The sequence below is a fragment of the Pezoporus occidentalis genome, unplaced genomic scaffold (genome assembly GCF_034315485.1).
Source record: "Pezoporus occidentalis ecotype Australia unplaced genomic scaffold, CSIRO_AGI_Poc_V1 ctg2086, whole genome shotgun sequence".
NCBI lineage: Eukaryota > Metazoa > Chordata > Aves > Psittaciformes > Psittacidae > Pezoporus > Pezoporus occidentalis.
The window spans coordinates 705-16194 of record NW_026913949.1 but is presented as its reverse complement, the minus strand read 5'-3'; the positions used below and the strand labels follow the sequence as shown (position 1 = coordinate 16194).

Genomic DNA, 15490 nt, shown 5'->3' with positions numbered 1-15490 from the left:
CGCTGCTGCCTGTTGCCATGGTGACGGCGGCTCCTTGGCAACGGCCCTGGAGATGGATGGGGGGGGGGGACACACGACGGACCCGGACCCCCCCCCCCCAACCTTTGGGACCACCACCCCCCCCCCCCCCCCCCGTTGCTAGGCAACCGCCAGCCCCCGCCGTGCCCCCGCCCCCTCCGGATGCCGCCGTTGCCTGGCAACGCTCCCCCCCCCCCCCCCCCCCCCGTTCCCTGTTTTCCTGTATCCCTCTGGTCCTACCCCCCCCCCCCAACCGCTTCCCCGGATGCCGCCGTTGCCTGGCAACGCCACAGGGTGCATCCATCCCCCCCCCCCCCCCCCAGTATCCTCTCTCCCTGTGCTCCCCCCCCATCAATCCCTGACCCCACAGCGTTCCAGGACCGCAGGGGGGAGGTGGGGGTGGGGGTCCAGCTCTTCTCACCCCCCCCATCCCCTTTTTCTGCCCCCCCCCACCAATTCCCCCCCTCCATCCCTCTGCCCCCCATTCCCTCCATGTGCCCCCCCCCATTGCCCCATCTCCCCATCAATCCCTCACCCCCCCCCCCATACAGGTTCACCCCCTCCTCCATCCCTGTATCCCCCTTCCCCCCTAACCCCCTCCCCCCCCTCCAAGCGCCCCCCCCCCGGGTTTCTCCCCCCTCCCCAATAATGACCCCCCCCCCCCACCCCATAGGGACCCCCCCCCCCCCCACCCCATAGGGACCCCCCCCCCCCCACTCACATGCCAGATGACGAAGAAGATGAGCGCCGCGCACAGCACCAGCGTTAACATATAGCAAAAGGCGGCGAACGTGAAGGCCATGGCGGGGGGGGGGCCGGGGGGGGCCCGGCCATGGGGGGGGAGGGGGGATTTTTTGGGAGGGGGAGGGGGGGAATCCGGATCCCGGGGCCGCCGCGGCCCGAGCGGGCTCGGCTGGGATGAGAAAGGGGGGCGGGGGGAGGGGGCGGGGCGGAGCACGAGGGGGGGGCGGGGCCTGGAAGGGGGCGGGGACAAAGAGCGGGGAACGGAAGGGAAGGGGAGGGGGGGCGGGGAGGGAACGTGCGTGCAACGAGAGAGAGAGGAGGGGGGGATCCATTGGGAAACGTGTGGGATCCATGTGGGATCCATGGGGAAATGTGTGGGATCAATTGGGAAATGTGTGGGATCCATTGGAATCCATTGAGAAATGCGTGGGATCCACTGGGAAACGTGTGGGATCCATTGGGATCAACTGAGAAATGTGTGGGATCCATCGGGAAACGTGTGGGATCCATTGGGATCCACTGAGAAATGTGTGAGATCCATGGGGAAATGTGTGAGATCCATGGGGAAATGTGTGGGATCCATGGGAAATGTGCGGGATCCATGGGGAAATGTGTGGGATCCATCGGAAATGTGTGGGATCCATCGGGAACTGTGTGGGATCCATTGGGAAACGTGTGGGATCCATTGGAAATGTGTGGGATCAATTGGGAAATGTGTGGGATCCATCGGAAATGTGTGGGATCCATTGGGAAACGTGTGGGATCCATTGGAAATGTGTGGGATCAATTGGGAAAAGTGTGGGATCCATCGGGAAATGTGTGGGATCCATGGGAAATGTGTGGGATCCATTGGGAAATGTGTGGGATCCATGGGGAAATGTGTGGGATCCATCGGGAAATGTGTGGGATCCATGGGGAAATGTGTGGGATCCATGGGGAAATGTGTGGGATCCATGGGAAATGTGTGGGATCCATGGGGAAATGTGTGGGATCCATGGGGAAATGTGTGGGATCCATCGGGAAATGTGTGGGATCCATGGGAAAAATGTGGGATCCATCAGGAAATGTGTGGGATCCATGGGAAATGTGTGGGATCCTTTGGGAAATGTGTGGGTTCCATCGGAAATGTGGGGGATCCATGTGGGATCCATGTGGAAATGTGTGGGATCCATCGGAAATGTGTGGGATCCATTGGGAAATGTGTGGGATCCATTGGGATCCATTGAGAAATGTGTGGGATCCATGGGGAAGTGCATGGGATCCATGGGAAATGTGTGGGATCCATGGGGAAATGTGTGGGATCCATGGGAAATGTGTGGGATCCATGGGGAAATGTGTGGGATCCATGGGAAATGTGTGGGATCCATGGGGAAACGTGTGGGATCCATTGGGATCCATTGGGAAATGTGTGGGAACCATTGGGAAATGTGTGGGATCCGTGTGGGATCCATGGGGAAATGTGTGGGATCCGTGCGGGATCCATGTGGGATCCATGGGGAAACGTGTGGGATCCATGGGAACTGTGTGGGATCCGTGTGGGATCCATTGGGAAATGTGTGGGATCCATGTGGGATCCGTGTGGGATCCGTCTGGGAAACGTGTGGGATCCATGCGGGATCCGTGTGGGAAATGTGTGGGAAATGTGTGGGATCCGTGTGGGATCCATGCAGGATCCGTGTGGGATCCGTGTGGGAACGTGTGAGATCCGTGTGGGATCCATGTGTGGGAAATGTGTGGGAAATGTGTGAATCCATGTGGGATCCGTGGGGATCTGTGTGGGATCCGTGTGGGATCCATGTGTGGATCCGTGTGGGATCCATGTGTGGGATCCATGTGGGATCTGTGTGGGATCCGTGTGAGATCCGTGTGGGATCTGTGTCGGATCCATGTGGGATCCATGGGGGATCCGTGTGGGATCCGTGTGGGATCCGTGGGGGATCCGTGTGGGATCCGTGCGGGATCTGTGTGGGATCCGTGTGGGATCCATGTGGGATCCATGTGGGATCCGTGTGGGATCCATGTGGGAAATGTTTGGGATCCGTGTGGGATCCGTGTGGGATCCATGTGGGAAACGTGTGGGATCCGTGTGGGATCCATGTGGGAAACGTGTGGGATCCGTGTGGGATTGGTGTGGGATTGGTGTGGGAAACGCGTGGGATCCATGTGGGATCCGTGTGGGATCCGTGTGGGATCCATGCGGGATCCGTGTGGGATCTGTTTGGGATCCGTGTGGGAAACGTGTGGGATCCGTGTGGGATCGGTGTGGGATCCGTGTGGGATCCGTGTGGGATCCATGTGGGTGAGTCCATGTGGGATCCATGTGGGATCTGTGGGGATCCGTGTGGGATCGTGTGGGATGTGGGATCCGTGTGGGATCCGTGTGATGGGAACCATGGGGGATCCGTGTGGGATCCGTGTGGGATCCATGTGGGATCCATGTGGGATCCGTGTAGGATCCGTGTGGGATCCGTGTGGGATCCATGGGGGATCCATGGGGGATCCATGTGGGAAACGTGTGGGATCCATGTGGGATCCGTGTGGGATCCGTGTGGGATCCGTGTGGGATCCATGGGGGATCCGTGTGGGATCCATGTGGGATCCATGTGGGATCCATGTGGGATCCGTGTGGGATCCGTGTGGGATCCACGTGGGATCCGTGTGGGATCCGTGTGGGATCCGTGTGGGATCCGTGTGGGATCCGTGTGGGATCCGTGTGGGATCCGTGTGGGATCCGTGTGGGAAATGTGTGGGAAATGTGTGGGATCCATGTGGGATCCGTGTGGGATCCATGTGGGATCGGTGTGGGATCGGTGTGGGATCGGTGTGGGATCCGTGTGGGATCCGTGTGGGATCCGTGTGGGATCCATGTGGGATCCGTGTGGGATCCATGTGGGATCCGTGTGGGATCCGTGTGGGATCCGTGTGGGATCTGTGTGGGATCCATGTGGGATCCGTGTGGGATCCGTGTGGGATCCGTGTGGGATCCATGTGGGATCCGTGCGGGATCCGTGTGGGAAATGTGTGGGATCCATGTGGGATCCATGTGGGATCCGTGTGGTATCCATGTGGGATCCGTGTGGGATCCACGTGGGATCCGTGTGGGATCCATGTGGGATCCGTGTGGGATCCGTGTGGGATCCGTGTGGGATCCATGTGGGATCCATGCGGGATCCGTGTGGGATCCATGAGGGATCTGTGTGGGATCCATGCGGGATCCGTGTGGGATCTGTTTGGGATCCGTGTGGGATCCGTGTGGGATCCATGCGGGATCCGTGTGGGATCAATGTGGGATCCATGCGGGATCCGTGTGGGATCTATGCGGGATCCATGTGGGAAACGTGTGGGAGTGTGGGACCCGTGTGGGACCCGTGTGGGATCCGTGTGGGATCCGTGTGGGATCCAGGTGGGATCCATGTGGGATCCGTGTGGGATCCATGCGGGATCCATGTGGGATCCGTGTGGGATCCATGGGGGATCCATGCGGGATCCATGCGGGATCCGTGTGGGATCCATGTGGGATCCGTGTGGGATCCGTGTGGGATCCGTGTGGGATCCGTGTGGGATCCGTGTGGGATCCGTGTGGGATCCGTGTGGGATCCGTGTGGGATCCGTGTGGGATCCGTGTGGGATCCGTGTGGGATCCATGCGGGATCCGTGTGGGATCCGTGTGGGATCCATGCGGGATCAATGTGGGATCCCTGTGTCGGTGCATCCATGAACACGTGCGCGCACACACGCACATGTACGCCACACGCGTTAACATGCATGAACGCGCAGGACCACGTGTGGCCACGCGCGAGGTCACATGACCCGCGCCGGCACGCGCACGCCGCCGGGGCGGGGCTTTCTCACGCGCCTTCATTCATTTATTGGTCGCCCCCGCGGTGGGGGGGGGGGAGGGGTCATGGTGCTGACGTCACGGGGCTGGCGCCCCTCCCCCCCTTTTGGCACATGCGAGGGATGGGGTGGGGGAGGGGCGGGTGGGAAGCACCCATGGGTGCTGCGGGGTGGGGGGGGTGGCACCGGAGGGGGCACCCATGGGTGGGTGCTGGGGGACCCTTGGACGGCGGAAGCACCCATGGGTGCTGGGGGGGTGGGGGGGTGGCACCGGAGGGGGCACCCATGGATGGGTGCTGGGGGAGACAGGGATGGGGGAAGCACCCATGGGTGCTGGGGGGTGAGGGGGGTGGCACCGGAGGGGGGCACCCATGGATGGGTGCTGGGGGCACACGGGGAGGGCGGAAGCACCCATGGGTGCTGGGAGGGGTGGCACCGGAGAGGGGCACCCATGGATGGGTGCTGGGGGACACGGGGAGGGGGGAAGCACCCATGGGTGCTGGGGGGGAACGGGGGTGGCACCGGAGGGGGGCACCCATGGATGGGTGCTGGGGAACACGGGGAGGGGGGAAGCACCCATGGGTGCTGGGGGGGGGGCTGTGTTGGCAGTGGCACTTGGCGGGGGTTATCCCAGCACCCATGGGTGCTCTTGGAGTGCATGGCACTGGCACTGAGCAGGGGATTCCTAGCACCCATGGGTGCTCTTGGTTCTCATAAACGGGTCCCAGCACCCATGGGTGCTCACGGAGGAGTTTGGCAGAAGCAATGGGTGTCCCAGGGGGGGAAGGGGCACCCATGGGTGGGGGGAGCACCCATGGGTGGGGGGGTCTCAGGGGGCTTTGGTCCCGAAGATGCCGATGGGGAAGTGCTTGACGTGGGACGGCCACTGGGCCGCCAGCTGGAAGAACTTGATGTCGTCCCATTGGGTGCCATCGACCGTCACTGGGGGAGACAGCACCCATGGGACCCCCCCCCCCCCCCATAGCACCCATGGACCCAAGCACAGCACCCCCATGACTCCCCCACGGCACCCATGGACCCTCCCAAGCAACCAAAGACCCCCCCCCCAGCACCCATAGACCCTCCCGAGCACCCACAGATCCCCCCCAGCACCCATCACCCCCCCCAGCACCCATCACCCCCCCCAGCACCCATCACCACGCCCCCAGCACCCATCACCCCCACCCCCAGCACCCATCACCACCCCACCAGCACCCATCCCCCCTTCCCCCAGCACCCACAGACCCCCCAGCACCCATCACCCCCCCCAGCACCCATCACCACGCCCCCAGCACCCATCACCCCCTTCCCCCAGCACCCATCACCCCCACCCCCAGCACCCATCACCACCCCACCAGCACCCATCACCCCCTTCCCCCAGCACCCACAGAACCCCCAGCACCCATCACCCCCCCAGCACCCATCAACCCCCCCCAGCACCCATCACCCCCCCAGCACCCATCACCCCCCCAGCACCCATCACCCCCTCCCCCAGCACCCATCACCACCCCCCCAGCACCCATCACCCCCCAGCACCCATCCCCCCCAGCACCCATCACCCCCTTCCCCCAGCACCCATCACCCCCCAGCACCCATCACCACCCCCCCAGCACCCATCACCCCCTTCACCCCCCAGCACCCATCACCAGCCCCCCGAGCACCCATCACCCCCCAGCACCCACAGGGGGACCCCCAGCACCCATCAGCCCCAGCACCCATGACCCCCTTCCCCCAGCACCCATCACCCCCCAGCACCCATCACCCCCAGCACCCATCACCCCCCCAGCACCCATCACCCCCCCCAGCACCCATCACCACCCCCCGAGCACCCATAGCCCCCTCCCCCAGCACCCATCACCCCCCCAGCACCCATCAACCCCCCCCAGCACCCATCACCCCCCCAGCACCCATCACCGCCCCAGCACCCATCACCCCCTTCCCCCAGCACCCATCCCCCCCCAGCACCCATCTCCCCCCCAGCACCCATCACCCCCCCCAGCACCCATCACCCCCCAGCACCCATCACCACCCCCCCAGCACCCATCACCCCCTTCCCCCAGCACCCATCCCCCCCCAGCACCCATCACCCCCCCCAGCACCCATAGACCCCCTTCCCCCAGCACCCATGACCCCCTTCCCCCAGCACCCACAGATCCCCCCCCAGCACCCATGACCCCCCGCCCCCCAGCACCCATCACCCCCCCCAGAACCCATGACCCCCCCCAGCACCCATCCCCACCCCAGCACCCATGACCCCCTTCCCCCAGCACCCATGACCCCCATGCAGCACCCATCACCCCCGCAGCACCCATCCCCCCCCCAGCACCCATCCCCCCCCCAGCACCCAGCACCCATCACCCCCTCCCCCAGCACCCATCACCCCCCAGCACCCATCACCCCCCCCAGCACCCATAACCCCCAGCACCCATCACCACCCCCCCAGCACCCATCACCACCCCCCCAGCACCCATCACCCCCTTCCCCCAGCACCCATCACTCCCCCCAGCACCCATCACCCCCCCCCCAGCACCCATCACCACCCCCCCCAGCACCCACAGATCCCCCCCCAGCACCAATGGCCCCCCATAGCACCCATACACCCCCCCTGCAGCACCCACAGATCCCCCCCCCATGCACCCATGACCCCCACCCCCCAGCACCCATCACCACCCCCCCAGCACCCATCACCCCCTCCCCCCAGCACCCATCACCCCCACCCCCAGCACCCATCACCCCCTGCCCCCAGCACCCATCACCACCCCCCCAGCACCCACAGATCCCCCCAGCACCCATCCCCCCCCCAGCACCCATCACCCCCCCCCAGCACCCATCACCCTCCCCGCAGCACCCATCACCCCCGCAGCACCCATCCCCCCCCCAGCACCCATCACCCCCCCATCACCCCCCGCCCCCAGCACCCATCCCCCCCCCAGCACCCATGACCCCCACCCCCAGCACCCATCACCACCCCCCCAGCACCCCTGACCCCCCCCAGCACCCATGACCCCCCCCCAGCACCCATCACCCCCCACCCCCAGCACCCATCACCACCCCCCCAGCACCCATCCCCCCCCAGCACCCATCACCACCCCCCCAGCACCCATCACCCTCTTCCCCCAGCACCCATCACCACCCCCCCAGCACCCATCACCCCCCAGCACCCATCACCACCCCCCCGAGCACCCATAGACCCCCTTCCCCCAGCACCCACAGATCCCCCCCAGCACCCATCACCACAGCCCCAGCACCCATGACCCCCTTCCCCCAGCACCCATCACCCCCCCCAGCACCCATCACCCCCCCCCAGCACCCATCACCCCCTTCCCCCAGCACTCATCACCACCCCCCCCAGCACCCATCACCCCCCCCCGCATCACCCACAGATTTCCCCTCCCCAGCACCCATCACTACCCCCCCATCACCCATCCCCCCCCCAGCACCCATGGGTGCCCCCGCACCCGAGAGCAGGGCTGGGGGCTGCCGGGGGCAGCAGATGAGCCGCGTGATCCCCTCCACCCCCAGGCTCTTGGAGTCCGGTTCCCGCGGGCGCTTGCTCAGGAACAGGGTGGGCACTGGGGGGGGGGGGGAGGGGCAGCACCCATGGGTGCGGGTCATGGGAACACCCTCCCCCCACCCTTGGGTGCCACCCCCACCCCCCCCAGTGCCGGCCGTTGGGTGCCCTAAACCCACCCATGGGTGGCCCAGATCCAACTTTGGGTGCTCCAAAGTCTCCCAGACTCCACCTTTGGGTGCTCGGGATGCACCCAAACCCACCCTTGGGTGCCCCAAACCAATCAGAACCCTTGGGTGCCCCAAATCCTCCCAATGCCCACCCTTGGGTGCTCCAAACCCACCCTTGGGTGCCCCAAACCCACCTTTGGGTGCCCCAAACCCACCCTTGGGTGCTCCAAACCCACCCTTGGGTGCCCCCAACCCCCTTTGTGGGTGCCCCCAAACCCACCCTTGGGTGCTCCAAACCCACCCTTGGGTGCCCCAAACCCACCCTTGGATGCTCCAAACCCACCCTTGGGTGCCCCAAACCCACCCTTGGGTGCCCCAGACCAATCAGAACCCACCCTTGGGTGCCCCAAACCCACCCTTGGGTGCTCCAAACCAACCAGAACCCACCCTTGGGTGCTCCAAACCCACCCTTGGTTGCCTCAAAGCAATCAGAACCCACCTTTGGGTGCTCGAGATCCTCCCAATGCCCACCCTTGGGTGCCCCCAAACCCACCCTTGGGTGACCCCAAATTCCCCCCCGGGTGCCTCCAAGCCCCACTTGTGGGTGCCCCAACCCCACCCTTGGGTGCCCCAAACCAATCAGAACCCACCCTTGGGTGCCCCAAATTCCCCCTTGGCTGCCCCCAAACCCACCCTTGGGTGCTCCAAACCCACCCTTGGGTGCCCCCAAACCCACCCTGGGGTGCCCCAAACCAATCAGAACCCACCTTTGGGTGCTCCAAACCCCACCCTTGTGTGCCCCAAACCCACCCTTGGGTGCCCCAAAACCACCCTTGGGTGCCCCCAACCCCACCCTTGGGTGCCCCAAACCCACCCTTGGGTGCCCCAAACCCACCCTTGTGGTGCCCCCAACCCCACCCTTGGGTGCTCCAACCCCACCCTTGGGTGCCCCAAACCCACCCTTGGGTGCTCCAAACCAATCAGAACCCACCCTTGGGTGCCCCCAGATTCAGCCCCGGGTGCCCCCAACCCCCTTTGTGGGTGCCCCCACCCCACCCTTGGGTGCCCCAAACCAATCAGAACCCACCCTTGGGTGCCCCCAACCCCCTTTGTGGGTGCCCCCAACCCCACCCTTGGGTGCCCCCAACCTCCCCTTGTGGGTGCCCCAACCCCACCCTTGGGTGCCCCCACCCCCCCCTTGTGGGTGCCCCCCCCACCCTAACCCCACCCTTTGGGTGCCCCCAACCCCACTTTTGTGGGTGCCCCCAACCCCCCCCAACCTCCCCTGTGGGTGCCCCAACCCCACCCTTGGGTGCCCCCACCCCCCCCTTTTGGGTGCCCCCAACCCCATCCTTGGGTGCCCCCAACCCCTCCTTGTGGGTGCCCCCAACCTCCCCTTGTGGGTGCCCCAACCCCACCCTTGGGTGCCCCCAAACCAATCAGAACCCACCCTTGGGTGCCCCCAAATTCCCCCCTGGCTGCCCGCAACCCCACCCTTGGGTGCCCCCAAATTCCCCCCTGGCTGCCCGCAACCCCACCCTTGGGTGCCCCCAACCCCCCCTTGTGGGTGCCCCAACCCCACCCTTGGGTGCCCCCACCCCACCCTTGGGTGCCCCCAACCTCCCCTTGTGGGTGCCCCAACCCCACCCTTGGGTGCCCCCAACCCCCCCTTTTGGGTGCCCCAACCCCACCCTTGGGTGCCCCCACCCCCCCCTTGTGGGTGCCCCCAAACCCCACTTTTGGGTGCCCCAAACCCCACTTTTGAGTGCCCCCAACCCCCCCTTGTGGGTGCCCCCAACCCCCCCTTTGTGGGTGCCCCAACCCCACCCTTGGGTGCCCCCAATCCCCTTTGTGGGTGCCCCCAAACCCCACCCTTGGGTGCCCCAACCCCACCCTTGGGTGCCCCAAACCCACCCTTGGGTGCTCCAAACCAATCAGAACCCACCCTTGGGTGCCCCCAAATTCCCCCCTAGCTGCCCCCAACCCCCCTTGTGGGTGCCCCAACCCCACCCTTGGGTGCCCCAACCCCACCCTTGGGTGCCCCCCCCACCCTGAGCTCACCCTTCTTGTTCTTCTCTCGGGTCACCAGGCTCATGGTGAGGGTGCCCCCGGGGGGGTCCCCGGGTGCCGGCAGCCGCGTCACCAGCAGCGAGCGGAAGGTGCCCCTGAGGCTGGTTTTGGGGGGGCCCCCCCCGGCCTCGCGCCGCTCCCCCTCCCGCCGCCGCTCCGCAGCACCCATGGGTGCCCCCCAGTAATCGACCTGCAGGCCCAGGGCGTCCCCCGACGAGCTGCGGGGGGAGCCCTGGTAAGAGGGGACATGGGTGGCCCCCCCCATAACAGGTATATGGGTGCCCCCCAATAGCAGGTACATGGGTGCCCCCCCCCCAACAACAGGTCCATGGGTGCCCCCCAATAGCAGGTCCATGGGTGCCCCCCAATAGCAGGTATATGGGTGCCCCCCCAGTAACAGGTCCATGGGTGCCCCCCAATAACAGGTCCATGGGTGCCCCCCCCCAATAACAGGTCCATGGGTGCCCCCCAATAACAGGTCCATGGGTGCCCCCCCCCAATAACAGGTATATGGGTGCCCCCCCAATAACAGGTATATGGGTGCCCCCCAATAACAGGTCCATGGGTGCCCCCCCAATAACAGGTCCATGGGTGCCCCCCCAATAACAGGTCCATGGGTGCCCCCCCAATAACAGGTATATGGGTGCCCCCCCAATAACAGGTAAATGGGTGCCCCCCAATAACAGGTCCATGGGTGCCCCCCCCAAAAACAGGTACATGGGTGCCCCCCAATAGCAGGTCCATGGGTGCCCCCCAATAGCAGGTACATGGGTGCCCCCCCCAATAACAGGTCCATGGGTGCCCTCCCAATAACAGGTCCATGGGTGCCCCCCCAATAATAGGTATATGGGTGCCCCCCCCATATGGGGGTGCCCCCCCCAATAACAGGTATATGGGTGCCCCCCCCCAATAGCAGGTCCATGGGTGCCCCCCAATAACAGGTCCATGGGTGCCCCCCAAATAACAGGTCCATGGGTGCCCCCCAATAACAGGTCCATGGGTGCCCCCCAATAACAGGTATATGGGTGCCCCCCAAATAACAGGTCCATGGGTGCCCCCCAAATAACAGGTCCATGGGTGCCCCCCAATAACAGGTCCATGGGTGCCCCCCAATAGCAGGTACATCGGTGCCCCCCCCAATAACAGGTACATGGGTGCCCCCCCAATAACAGGTCCATGGGTGCCCCCCCCAATAACAGGTCCATGGGTGCCCCCCAAATAACAGGTCCATGGGTGCCCCCCAATAACAGGTCCATGGGTGCCCCCCAATAACAGGTCCATGGGTGCCCCCCAATAGCAGGTATATGGGTGCCCCCCTCCCAATAGCAGGTATATGGGTGCCCCATCAATAACAGGTCCATGGGTGCCCCCCCCCCATAGGAACAGCTCCATGGGTGCCCCCCCCCAATAACAGCTCCATGGGTGCCCCCCCCCATAGGAACAGCTCCATGGGTGCCCCCCCCCCATAGGAACAGCTCCATGGGTGCCCCCCCCCCATAGGAACAGCTCCATGGGTGCCCCCCCCCCCATAGGAACAGCTCCATGGGTGCCCCCCCCCATAGGAACAGCTCCATGGGTGCCCCCCCCCCATAGGAACAGCTCCATGGGTGCTCACCCCTGGGTGCTGCCGCTCGCCATGGAGGGTGACGCCGGGGGGGTGGCCGCAGCCTCACGGGGTCCCCCGGGGGGGGATGGGGAGGGGACAGCGAGGCCGGGGGGGGGCAGCTCCTCCCCATCACCTATGGGGGGCACACACAGAGCAGCCCTGGGTGCCCCTGCAGCACCCAAGGGTGTTCTATGGGGTGGGGGGGGTGGGGGGGGCACTTACCTGGAGCTGATGGGGGGTCCTCAACCAGCCCCACCTTGACCACCTGCAGGGACACCCCCAGTGTCACCCAATGGCACCCAGTGTCACCCAGTGTCACCCAGTGTCACCCAGTGTCACCCAGTGTCACCCATTGTCACCCAGTCACCCATTGCCACCCATTGTCACCCATTGTCACCCATTGTCACCCATTGTCACCCATTGTCACCCATTGTCACCCATTGTCACCCATTGTCACCCATTGTCACCCATTGTCACCCATTGCCACCCATTGTCACCCGTTGTCACCCATTGTCACCCATTGCCACCCATTGTCACCCATTGTCACCCATTGCCACCCATTGTCACCCATTGTCATCCAGCATCACCCATCGTCACCCATTGCCACCCATTGCCACCCATTGTCACCCAGCGTCACCCATTGCCACCCATTGCCACCCAGCATCACCCATCGTCACCCATTGCCACCCATTGTCACCCATTGTCACCCATTGTCACCCATTGTCACCCATTGCCACCCATTGTCACCCATTGTCACCCAGCGTCACCCAGTGTCACCCAGGGTCACCCATTGCCACCCATTGTCACCCATTGTCACCCAGCATCACCCATTGCCACCCATTGTCACCCAGCATCACCCATCGTCACCCATTGCCACCCATTGTCACCCATTGTCACCCATTGCCACCCATTGTCACCCATTGCCACCCATTGCCACCCATTGCCACCCATTGTCACCCATTGTCACCCATTGTCACCCATTGTCACCCATTGTCACCCATTGCCACCCATTGTCACCCATTGTCACCCATTGTCACCCATTGTCACCCAGTGTCACCCAGTGTCACCCATTGTCACCCATGGACTCACCCCCACAAAGGGCACAAACTTCTGGTACGAATCCTCATCGGGGCTGGGGACAGATGGGATGGGGGGGGGACATTGGGGTTATGGGGGGGATATGGGGGGGGACATGCGGGGGACATGGGAGGTTATGGGGGATTATGGCGGGGGCCATGGGGGTTATGGGGGGTTATATGGGGGGACATGGGGGGGTTATGGGGGACATGTGGGGCACAAGGGGGGACATGTGGGGCACAAGGGGGATATGTGGGGGTTATGGGGGGACATGGGGGGGATGGGGGGGATTGGGGGGGGGGGACATGGGGGGGTTATGGGGGATGGGGGGGGTATGGGGGCATGGGGTGCTATGGGGGATGGGGGGTATGGGGGGCAGACATGGGGGGTTATGGGGGTTATGGGGGGCATGGGGGGTTATGGGGGTTATGGGGGGGATATGGGGGGGTAATGGGATTACGGGGGGGGCTATGGGGCGGGATGTGGGGTTATGGGGGGGATATGGGGGGGCCATAAGGGGTCATGGGGGGGGTTATGGGGGGGTTATGGGGGGTTATGGGGTGGGGGTTATGGGGTGGGTTATGGGGGGGGTTATGGGGGGACAGTCCACGCATGCCACCACCCTGCACCCACGTCCCCATCCCAGAGCACATCCAATGGCCCCATTCCTGTGCCCCACATCAGCGTTCCCACAGCCCCTGTACCGAGCACTCCCATGCTGCCTTAGATCCCACACCCCACACCCCATATACACCCCCCCATATACATACCCCACACCCATACCCCACACTCACACCCCAGCCCCACACCCATACACCACCCCACACTCCACACCCACACCCACCCCACACCACCCCACACCATCCCACACCCCACACCCCCCCCCACCCCCCATACCCCACCCCCCCCCCACACCACCCCACACCCACACCCCACACCCCAGCCCCACACCCCACCCCACACCCACACCCCACCCCCCACACCCCTAAACCCAGAAGACTTATCCCTCTATCCAGACTTGTGACTGGAGTTCAGACTTGTGATATTCCTATCTCCATATCCCACACCCCACACCCCACACCCCAAAACCCCACCCCACCCCACACCCCACACCCACACCCCAAACCCCACACCCCCACACCCCACACCCCACCCCCATACCCCAGCCCCACACCCCATAACTGAGCCCCACACCCCATAACTGAGCCCCATACCCCACCCCCACACCCCACACCCCACCCCCCAGCCCCACACCCCACACCCCACCCCACACCCACCCCACACCCCACACCCCACCCCCCACACCTCAAGCCCCACACCCCACACCCCACACCCACCCCACCCCAGCCCCACACCCCAGCCCCACACCCATCCCCACACCCCCACCCCCCCCCCAGCCCCCCAGCCCCACACCCCCCACACCCACACCCACACCAGCCCCACCCCCCACACCACCCCACCCCACCCCCCCAGCCCCACATCCCATACCCCACACCCCCCCACCCCCCACCCCACACCCCCCACACCCACCCCCCCCCCCCCCCACCCCACAGCCCCACACCCCACACCCATACCCACCCCCCATACCCAGCACCCACCCCCACAGCCCCACACCCAGCCCCACACCCCACACCCCACACCCACACCCCCCACCCCAGCCCCACATCCCAGCCCCACACCCCACCCCCCACACCCCACCCCCCAGCCCCACACCCCATACCCACACCCCACCCCCCAGCCCCACACCCACACCCCACACCCCACATCCCACACCCCACCCCCACCCCCCAGCCCCACCCCCCAGCCCCACACCCCACACCCCAGCCCCACACCCCACCCACCCCCACCCCCACCCCCCAGCCCCACATCCCAGCCCCACACCGCACTCACAACTTGTGCCCGCAGGTCAGCATGGCCTCAGCCACCGGCAGCGCGAGGGTGACCCCGGCCCCAGCCACGTACCCCAAGATGCGCCCGGCCACGCTGAAGGGCTCTGGGGGGGGGCAGCACCCATGGGTGGGGGTCAGGGTGCACCCCCATCCCCCACTTTGGTCCTCCCATGGATCTCCCACCCCGGGGGGTGCTGGTAGCACCCATGGGTGCCCGTTACCGGTGATACCCTCTGGGTGCCCTGCTCCAGCTGCGCCCCTGAGAGCTCTCGCCAGGGGGGACGGGAGACCAGGATACCCTCTGGGTGCCCTATGGGCCCTGTAGGCCCATACCCTGCGGAGCCCTAGGGTGCTGTGGGACCCCTGGGTGCGGGCCTGGGGCTGTGGGACAGGGACCCCCTGCGGGTGCCCTATGGGTGCTGTGGGACCCCTGCCCTATGGGTGCTGTGGGACCCCTGATACCCTGTGGGTGCCCTATGGGTGCTGTGGGACCCCTGATACCCTCTGGGTGCCCTATGGGTGCTATGGGACCCCTGGTACCATGCGGGTGCCCTATGGGTGGTATAGG

General features: G+C 65.2%; 1 protein-coding gene across 1 annotated transcript; it reads right to left on the bottom strand.

The window, feature by feature from the left end:
* Nucleotides 1-5391: 5391 nt before the first annotated feature.
* Nucleotides 5392-15116, bottom strand: LOC134163864 (phosphofurin acidic cluster sorting protein 1-like; the record flags this gene model as incomplete). The annotated part of the gene is made up of 7 exons (XM_062619059.1): nucleotides 5392-5541; nucleotides 8058-8171; nucleotides 10342-10568; nucleotides 11966-12089; nucleotides 12179-12221; nucleotides 13046-13088; nucleotides 14924-15116. Coding segments are annotated over 7 exons (857 nt in total), but the record flags the coding sequence as incomplete, so codon positions are not given.
* Between the last annotated feature and the right edge of the window lie 374 nt (nucleotides 15117-15490).